The sequence below is a fragment of the Mus caroli genome, unplaced genomic scaffold (genome assembly GCF_978045245.1).
Source record: "Mus caroli unplaced genomic scaffold, Mus_caroli_1 scaffold_15, whole genome shotgun sequence".
Lineage (NCBI taxonomy): Eukaryota > Metazoa > Chordata > Mammalia > Rodentia > Muridae > Mus > Mus caroli.
Genome location: NW_028227270.1, coordinates 77,751,430 through 77,762,163, shown reverse-complemented (window position 1 = coordinate 77,762,163; position 10,734 = coordinate 77,751,430). Strand labels below are relative to the sequence as shown.

At 40.7% G+C, this 10,734-nt stretch overlaps 1 protein-coding gene across 1 annotated transcript in view; it reads right to left on the bottom strand.

Annotated features, from left to right (window-relative positions):
* Ranbp9 (RAN binding protein 9) overlaps positions 1-10,734 on the bottom strand; it is a 79,759-nt gene continuing 69,025 nt past the window's right edge. The window contains exons 12-14 of the mRNA XM_021179981.3: positions 10,391-10,542; positions 2,967-3,078; positions 1-210 (exon numbers count right to left, since the gene is read on the bottom strand). Of these exons, the coding sequence (XP_021035640.2) occupies positions 80-210; positions 2,967-3,078; positions 10,391-10,542 (395 nt within the window). The 3' untranslated portion in view covers positions 1-79. The remainder of the gene's footprint in view (positions 211-2,966; positions 3,079-10,390; positions 10,543-10,734) is intronic.

The following is a 10,734-nucleotide window of genomic DNA, read 5'->3' as shown; positions in this document are numbered from 1 at the left end:
AATTTCAAATCAGCAGAGCCGGTCTACTTCCATGTTGACTATTTGCCACAATGTAAGTGTGAGCTCTTGAAGTGCATAGCTAATGTAGGTAGTCTTCCACTGTGGCAAATGCACAGGATCCAATTCCTGATCGAGCCATCAGTCCTAGACATTGTGTGGCCTGTCCCATGGCTAGGGCAAGTGGAGGTTGCTTTGGCAGATTGTGGGTTTCTAAGGAAAAAGAATTAGAAAATGAAAATAGCAATTAACAACCATTTTAAAAATCATCTTTCAATCAGGGCCATCCAATATTTGCTTCATCAGTGTCTGAGGATCTGAACTGTCTGACTAGCAAAGCAGATTGAGATTTCTAAGACATGTACTTGGGTAGTGAAGGGATTTTTTTTAAATTTTATTTTTTGATACATGGTCTCACTTTGCTTTCCTGTCTGTCCTGGAATTCAGAGATCCTTGTTAAAATATATATTCAACCTTTTACTTCTCTGTGAACATTGATGGAAAAGATGTAACCTAGCTGACATCTGAGGTTGAGATAAGGAAAATCTACCATCCATCTACTTGGGCATGGCCAGCTGACAGTAACAAGAAAAGGCAGTACCAGGTTTTCACTCAAAGTTTCCAGTGATCATACCCCCTATAGATAAACTCCAGTGAGGGCTGTTATGTTGAGCTGCCTCTAAGGTGTGCTCAGAAATATTTTTCAGAAGCAAGTGAAGGCCTGTCAGAGTACAGAGCAAAGCCAACCTAGAGTCAGGAGGTTAACCTCTGATTAGTTCAGATACTTAAATAAATAGAATGTTCTCGGGTGTTAGGCATCATTACCCTCGAACATTCTGTAGACCAGGCTGGCATCCACCCTCTGAGTGCTGGGAGTAAATGTGCAGTCATTACAAAAGGTGGCGTGAACTAAGGGCAACGGGACCCAACTCGCATGCTAATGTTTCTCTTTGGAGATGGTGTCCAAACTTTTGAAAAACTAATCAGTCCTCTGCTGGCAAATTCACAGAGGCAAAACCAGTAACCACGGCTGCCAAGCCCTCTATCCGATTATCTACAGCCTCAGCTCAGAGTTTACAAAACTCTGAAGGAATGAAGCATATAGATAATAAGACATGGAGCAGACTGGGTCAGAAAATACAGTCTAATTAAAAGTGGTCTGAGGGCTAAGATTATTGAAATACTCATTTATTGATAAATACAAAGGGAAATGTTTTAAGAATTACAGGAAGTACCTTTGCTCACTCAAATGAGCATTACTATACTCTGACTAAAGGAGACCTCTGGTTTTAATCATCTTTAAGCTTTTAAGATATATATACAACACACAGTACATTATGCATTACACATGTCTGCTCATGAGTAGCAAAAAGACTTTAAATTTATCATTTTTAATACAAATATAAGCATTCTTCATAGATTCCTCCACCCCACCCTAGGTGTGACTCTGTAGTCCTGACTAGCCAGAAAGTCTCTTATGTAAGACCTGCTGGCTTCAAACTCAGAGACCTGCCTGCTTGCCTAGAGTTGAAGAACTCAAAAAACACTACAAGAAAGGTAGCCACTCAGAAATTCTTAAGTTCATTGCCTAAAACAGCAATCAGATATTATTGCATTTTCTTATTTTTGCTAACACAGCTGATCTTATTTAGCCACTGAAAATACAACACAAACCAAATTTGTATTATTCTACACACAAATCCTAATTTAAGAAACTAACACAAAAGCCACTATTCTTATACAAATGGTAGTGTTGACCCTTATCACTGGATTAATGAAATGATAAATACAAGCACTCCATCCATGGCTTCCTTTATATTTCTGTAAGATGAATATTAGCCTTCAGTCCAAGTATCAATGTCTAAATTATTCTTTACTCACCTAACAGTTAAGATTCTAAACCTCACCAGGCCAAAATTCAGCACAAATGTTCTAAACTGGACTGGAGTCTCATTTTACTGGGGAAGTCAAGACTATGAGAATCAGATGTCAAGTAACCCTTGATCTAAATTACCTCTGAAGAAAACAGCTTAGAAATTAACCCTGTGACATTTCATAGGCGTGTAACTACAGAATTTGCATAAAAGTATTCTGCAGTGACAGAGAAACTAACCAGACAGCATCCCACTTCCCATATACACTGACAAAGCCATACTGCTTACTCGGTCTGCTTAATTTAAAAGCAAATGTTTGCGTCCAGGCGTTGTTGGTGCTGCACAGGAGCTATGATATGGGGAGCCCAGGTGCCCTTACTCCTTAGGGTGACCCCAGCTGTGATTCCTGAGTCACCTGTTCAAGTACTCCCTTGTAGCCTCACTTGCCTGTAGAGCAACTATCAGAACTCATTGGAAACATGCCCACATTTTTTTCACAGCAGCCAAACCAAGTTTTGCTCAAGTCTATTAAACATAGCTACTGACATAGAAAAGTTCTGTACCTTCCTATATTGTCAATATAGTCACCTTTCTCACCTGAGCTAGTGAAGGTCACGTGTTAACTCGGTATTTCCTACTTCTTCCACAACTTAGCCCTAATGACATACACTTGGAAAAACAAAAGGCTATTCCCCAACCATGTCCAAATCCTCTTCCATACAGGCGCAGCAGCAGCTTAGGCCAAGTAGATGAGAGAACTTAAAAGAAGAATGCCTGTGATTCCCAATCCCAAAATGGATAGAGTCCCTTTTCAGTACGGTTTTTTCATTTAGACACAAAGATGCCCAAACACCTTGTTCTAAATGGAAAGACTCATTAGTATTTATATATATGCAGGCAAAAACCTTTCCAAGATACATTCCAGAATCTACCACTTTATCAGAATCCATGTAATCTGTTCAGTATGGAGGAAATTTCTGTTTTAAAAAGAATGATACGTCGCTACTATTTTGCTGAAACAAATTTTAGGACAATATCCTCTCAACTCTTGAGAGAGTGTACCTGAAGTCTAGGTGACTTGCTTTAGTTACTTACCTAATATTGCACTGTTAAGAGCTGAGCACACAGGTTCTCTCTGAATTGGGTCAAGCTGATTTCCAACTGGACTATTCCAAGGATCCGAATATGCTAGTAAGCTGAATGCGTCCTGTTGAAACAAAGTCAATGTGTTCACAGCGGTTCCAGGTTGAAAGGTTAAGATAGTCTTAAGACACTGGGTGATTATATCCTTTAAACTTATAAAAGCATGTTTCAGAACACAGCAAAGTCTAACTGGCTTCCACTTTTCACGTTTATTTATTTCTGCCATTCCTCCACGACAAGCAAACCAGGGAAATTAACCAGTTCTGAAGGAATGGGCTAATGCGAAGAAGGAAGAGACAAACATCCAGATGCTTTCTCACATGTGACCTCTGATGTCAATTTGACACCAGGGGATAAGCCCTGCCTTATTTTTGGACAAATGTGGGAACTGGAGAGATTTCATTGACTACCATCTCAAGTTTAGTGGTAGTAGAACATTAAAGCCAAGATGGATCTTGTAGACTCCAGTATATTATTTCCAGCTATCCTGAAGCAATTTGTCTTACAGCTTTAAAACAACTGGCACATAGCTTCCTCTTTACTCTCCTTTACTTTACCATGGGAGGCACATGATAGATTCAAACACTGCTTCAAGTCCAAGCTGTACTACTTGCTAGTTTTGTGGCCCTTTACCAAAAAAAAGCCCAGATTGTCCTAAATGCCAGTTTTATCATCTGACTGTGATTTTGGGTGATTACAAAGAGAAGTTATTACACAGAAAGAATTGTGTGAGAACCAATGAAATTAGCAATGTCCTATGGTGGTCTGACTGAGAATGATCCCTGTAGGCTATGTTTGAAAGCTTGGTACCCAGGTAATGGAACTGTTTGGAGAGAATTAGGTGTGCTTGCTGGAAGAGGTAGTTACTGGGATTGAACCTTGCGATTTCAAAAGTCTGCACCAAAGCCCAGTATCTCTGCTGCTGCTTGTGGACCAAAGATGTAAGGCTGGCACTCCAGCACCAAGCCTGTCTGCTTCTTACATGATCATGGGCTAACCCTCATGTGAACCAGCCCCAATTAAACTGTAAGAATTGCCTTGATAATAGTGTCTCTTCATAGCAACAGAACAGTAGCTAAGACAACTAAGGCCGTTACAGTATTTTTGTATTTGCCAAGTCAATAGCCTCACCTAGAGTAACATTCCACACACACATACAAGGGAATAAATACAAAATGGACAAGAGACTGCAGTGCGGGCTGGAGAAATGGCTCAGCGGTTAAGAGCACTGACTGCTCTTCCAGAGGTCCTGAGTTCAAATCCCAGTAACCACATCTGTAATAAGATCTGATGCCCTCTTCTGGTATGTCTGAAGACAGCTACAGTGCATTTACATATAATAAATAGATCTTTAAAAAAATAAAAAGAGACAGCAGTGAAGACAGACACAGAAGGGTTGTAAACCGAGGTTGCAAACTTATAAACTGGGAACCACAGCACCCCGAAAATGACGAATGCTACAATTTCTGAAGAACATCTAGATTTAGCTGCTTAAGCATATTTCCCTTATTCAACATTACTGCATGTCTTTGCTAAAGCAGGTTCGAGGGCAGGGAAATACTTCTTGGTCAGTTGTATTCAGGCTTATGTCTTCCACATAGTCCATGATAAAATCTGAAGTTAGTCTGAGGCTACAAAAATGGAACACAGATGCCTCTAAATACACACACGACTCATCCACTTGCCTTTATTTAGACTGCCCAGTCACAATGAGAGTTCTAGAAACACAGAAGTTTCTTAATATACCATTTAAGACTTACTGGTAACTACTCATAGGTATAGGATATAAGAAAGCTTCTATGTACCTGTGTGGTAACAGTAACTGCTCTTTATGATACTAACCATGCTTTTGTGTCCAACAGATGAAGTAGTTCTCTTGCTTATCCCACACTCAACCTCCAGCTTACTGTTTAAGAAACAGTTCATTATCCCACAGAGCTAACTTATTAGTCATATGATTTCTAAGACTCTGATCAATACTAATTTACCCTGCAAACCACAGCCATCTGATGAGATGTGGCATCCCCACTGTGCAGCTACATTTTAAATGTTGCCAAGACTATGGCCAATGAGCAACTAGTACATAGACTCAAATTTAAACTAGGCATGGAGCTATAGCCTGACACCACCAAAAAGACAGAAATTCTCAACCCCCTTTAGTATTTAAAAATAAAAACTCACAGAAATGATAGCTGTAATAAATTATTGTTGGCCAATATTTTACATTTCAGGCACTCAAAGATCACCTCAACTGCTTTCACCAGAGGTTGGTATGCCCATCCTACAGATTTTATCTGAGGCATCTTAGTTTAAGATGAGAAATGAAGATCACACAGTATTGTAAGATAGAGGTTCCCTCTGAGTTACTGTCTACACATTAATAAGAGCTAACATTTTACTTGTAGTTTGGTGAGTACAGCTGCTAGACCGGGCACGAACATCAACAACCAGAACCTCATCAGTGCTTTTAGCATATTTCTACTAACGGTAAACAGGCTAAGAGATAGGAAAAAAAAAATGCGTGGCTAAGGATAAGCTAGATCCTAAAATACTCCACTGAGGCTAAGAGATAGGAAAAAAAAAAATGCACGGCTAAGGAGAAGCTAGATCCTAAAATACTCCAAGACCACATGATGAAAATGTTTTTCCAGCTGGGTGTGGTGGCGCACACCTTTAATCCCAGCACTTGGGAGGCAGAAGGCGGATTTCTGAGTTCAAGGCCAGCCTGGTCTACAGAGTGAGTTCCAGGACAGCCCAGGCTAACCCTGTCTCGAAAAACATCCCCCCCAAAAAAGTTTTCATAGAGAGGTGATGGGACTTTAGAAAAAGAAGCCTGGCAGGTATTAGACTTGACTTGAGAAGACTCACAGAGCAGAACCACTTAGTGGATCTCAACCTTCCTAACCCTGTGACCCTTACGTCAGTTCCTCAGGTTGTAATCACAAATTATTTCACTGCTATACCGTAACTGTCATTCTGCTACTATTATGAATTGTAATGTAAATATCTGATATGCAGGCTATCTGATAGGTGACCCCCCCCCCAAAGGGTTGTGACCCACAGGTTGAGAACTGTTGGCTTAGAAACAGTAAAGTTGAGAAAGCCAGCATCAAACTCCCAAGCAGAAGAAACAGCTAGAAGAGTTCAAGGTTAAGGAACACAACTGAAATCAGGAGAGTTATAGGGATGTTCTTCCCCTGCTGAGAATGCTGTGCAAATAAGCACTGGTCAGACTGTAGTGTTACCTACCCATAAGGCCCTAGTGCTGCTCCTATAACCCATCCCCAGTGCCGCTTCCCTGCTACAAAGGATCCGGAATGCAGTCTAACAACAGAAGCCTGAGCCACATGGAGCCTTTTCAGTAATTTCTTTTTTTTGTTGTTTTGTTTTTTGAGACAGGGTTTCTCTCTATAGCCCTGGCTGTCCTGGAACTCACTCTGTAGACCAGGCTGACCTTGAACTCACAGAGATCTGCCTGCATGCTGGGATTAAAAGCGTGCCATTGATCTCACTGCAAAATCTTCAAAGACACCAAGATGCATGTATATAAAGGTGTCACAAAAACACAATAGCAATGCACAGAAAACAGCAGTCGCACAGCCACCTCAAACTATCTGTAGATAAAGGGGAGAAATACTAGTGAGACCCTGTTTTCAAAGGTGCCACTTTAACTGCCAACACATGTGGGTCCTAAGACGCACACTTGAAGGAAATACAGTGCCACTACAGGTTGTGCTTCATTAAGGAAAACCAGATTGTCTCCGTGGAAGTCACTTCTGCAGGAAACATCGAACCACCACGTTCTCACTTTTACTGAGCAGTTTCCGGACAGTGTGAATCCTGGCCGGCTCCTTCTCTGTCAGTCACTGCACTGAAAGCTCCTTGAGTGCATGACTGAATCATACTGCTAACGTTCAAGAAATGATTGGCAAACCAACCAAGCCAGGCAGTTTCCTCGGGAGCTATTGGAAGGAATAGGCTATAAGGAACAAAAAAATAAAGATGGTATGAGAAGAGGAAAGGAAGACCGGAGACCTCGAAGGACAGGGGTCCAAAGGACACTCTGGGCCACCCACAGCCAGCTGCAGGAACTCCCATAGCCATTTGCTTCAAGGTGGTGCAAATAAAGGTAAACAGAACCCTGCTCCAGAAAGCCAAAAAGGATTAGCAAAGTATTCACCTTCATTCTCTTCGTGTGTGCTGTTTGCATAAACAGGTCTAGGTCACTGAGAGTCTGCACATACAAGGTGCTCTCTTAGGTTATAATGGAGCATGGCTATTACTTACTGATACCCTCCTATCCTGTCAGCACTACTAACTGTCTGTGGTGAGGAGACAGAAAGTGCAAAGTAGTGCCAGCCACAAGACACACAAACCAGACTAGAGCAAGCTGTGCAGCAGGTTAGATCATCCAGGTCTTGCTTACATGTACAGTGATGTTTGCACAAGAACAAAACTATATATTTTGTTTAATATATTTCTTAAAACATACCTTTTGCTGGGCGTGGTGGTGCACGCCTTTAATCCCAGCACTCGGGAGGCAGAGGCAGGCAGATTTCTGAGTTCGAGGCCAGCCTGGTCTACAAAGTGAGTTCCAGGACAGCCAGGGCTATACAGAGAAACCCTGTCTCGAAAAGCCAAAAATAAAATAAAATAAAAATAAAAAAAATACCTTCTTCTTCAAGTAATATACAATTACATTTGTGATCTAGAAGGGTCTCAAAATCCCCAAACACTAAAAAAAAAAAAAAAATCAACTCATAATCAAATATAACCCCAAATAAAGAATAACAAGGAATAATTTCAGAACCTCATCTGCATTTCTGTTTTCCTCATAGCTGGCAGCCTTCTTACAGATTAGTTAAGATGCTTATCTTGAGGAGGGAAGAAGTTACAAGTGCAGCTGTCTTTAGGCAAAGATGAACTTTTCACCTAATTCAGCATAATCAAGAAAGACTTCTGAGATATGGTCACCTAATGACACTTTCTGAGTTTCATGTTAAACCAAAGACATAGTGAGATTATGGGAATATAATCGTAAGTATTCAAAGACAGTAGATAACCACACATCCCTTCATCCAGTTCAGTTAGCGAAGAGTTTTGGGGGTATACACAGTCAGATGACTTGAGTGTAAGAAAACCTAAGAATTCTTGAGCTCATTTCATATCTCAAATATCACTTAAATGAGACATTTTCAATAGTGTGGTCCAGAGACAGTGTTTAGGCTACTTTCAATGAGGTGTCAAGCTCAAAATCACTCACCTTTTCCCTGCCCTTTTCACTTACATTGCTCAAATGTCTGATTTATGGACGCCATGCAGAAGCAGGTATAATAGACTATAGCTCACCTATTATATTAGAGATACCCCCAAATAAAAATAATGCTAATTCTCATTTAAGTGGGGGTATATTTTCATAAAGATTTTAAAATGAGTATTTCCAGTTTTGGAAATGTGGTTTTAACTTCTAGTACCATATATCAGTAGATGTAACACATTTAAGCAAAAACCATTGGAAAACTATCCCCCCCTCCCCCCCCCTTTTGTGTGTGTGTGAGTCCAAGCTTGTGTAAAATCTGGAGCCTCCTCCAGCTCAGGTTAGCATTTGACCACTGAGCTGAACTGTTGTCCTCTATCAACAATTTTAAAGGATTCAAACTTCAGAAATATTAAGAACCAATGCCCTAGAGCAGCCCTCAACATCTTGCAGAGTACTGTTCAGATGCCTAGAAATTTACCAATGGCCCACACATTAACTTCCTTTCCTAACACTGCTCAACAGGTACTTCCGAAGAGCTGCATAGGGATATGTATTGGTGCTGCAGACTGGAATGTACTCAAGAGATGTACTTAACACTGAAAGACAAAATGCCTTTAACTGAGGCTCCTATGCAAGTAATTTTTACTAGTGCTGGCTTTCTGCCGAGGGGAAGATACTGGGTACTATCACAAGTTACTGACCACTAATTCTCAGTTCAGGTTTAGAACAAATACAAGCTGTTATCTGCCATTTCATGTAATCTCTAATTAGTCACAAGGGCCATTAAGTGTTTCCCTTTGCTTTCTAGGCTGTGCTGTGTTGTGATGTGAAATGTTTGTCACAGGCTAGATCAGCAGTAGTAGGTCCCTGAAACCATGTCTTTGAAGGTTATAGATGATCCCAGTTTCTTCCTTTCTCGTTGCTTTTTCTCTGCCACGGGGTGAAAGCCTCTTCCTCCATGTATTCTTGCTTATAATATTCTGCCCTATCAGGGGCCAGAATCAATAGGATTTGGGGATGACTGCAGGTAATAGGAGTTATCAAAGAGGATATAAAGCTATTTTTCTAGTTTTACTTCTTTCATAAATTTTTTGTTTTTTATGGTGGTAGATGAATACGTAAAACTATATTTGATAGTGAAAATGTAAAAAATAATGTGAAGCCCCAGAGCATCAGAGCTGCTGTTCTAACGATGCCAACATTCACTGAGATAGACTACAGTCTTTGAGTCTCTGTAATTCTGGTTTGTGTTGTTTTATCTGTAACAACTCAACTTTTAAACACCCAAAAATCAATAGAATTAAATGTAATCTAGTTTAACAAAGCACCCCATCTTCAACTAATACACAAAACCATGGTTAACTTTTTATTGAAATTTTATCCTCATCATATGTCCACCAAAGACACACCCAGAAGAGATTTCAAAATGCATTTTAACCATTCTAAACATGAAAGATGATCTAATCCTTCACTGATCTCCATAAAACCAATGTGATCTGCTGCAACCCTGAATGTTTAGTAAAAAATACTCCTCAGGTTTGTGGTTTCAGCAACACACTGCCACTGCACAGGGAGTCACAGGGGACACGGTACTGCTATGCAGTACAGTTGGCACTTATGACTGTATGTGTGTGGAACCCAATGTTCTAGATCATGACTGCCTAATGCCATTCAGGAATTCTGACTCACAAATGGGCACAGTTCTGAGGGGGAAATCCCAGGTACACATTCCCAAGAGTTTCTACCATTTTGCTCAATGTTTAACAAAACTATATCTGGGACCTCTGACACATTTATAAGTCTCAAGGAAAAACATATGGTATGGTTTGAATATGAAATATTCCCTCAAAAGCTCATGTGTGAGGGACTAGGTCCCCAGGCAGAACTGAAGTCAGTGGAAGGTCCTGGATGCTTGCCTGCAAAGGCTCTAGTCTGTACTTAGCCCTGTGCTCTCTCCTAGTCAGCCTGCTCAGCTGTGTTCCCTGCACTGAGGTTCTCTCTTTCTTACCACAGATCCAGGAACAACGCTGGCAAGGGGGAACAGACCGAAACCTCCACATAAGCTTCCCAGCCCCAGGGATTTATCCCCGAAAGCAGGCGACAGACACACCCTTACCTTCAGCATTTTCTTATTTGCTGTGTTCTTGCCACATTCTCTCCTCAGCTGCTCACTCATGGCTTGTAGCTCTCGGCCAAAGTGTATCATCCTCTCTATGGCAGCCTGACTTCCTCCACACAGCTGGCGTCTTAACTGACTACAGTCAACTTCTGTAAGCAAAACAGCAGCTAGTTCACTACTTAGTGCATAGAAAACAGTAAAAAGTGAGACTACACATTTTATTTTTAACATATTGTATACACTTTAGTAACTACTATTTAGAACTTCATCTAAATATAGCTATATATGAACATTTTGAAGACAAGGTCTTGTCAGTAACCTCCCAAGGGCCGGAGTTACAG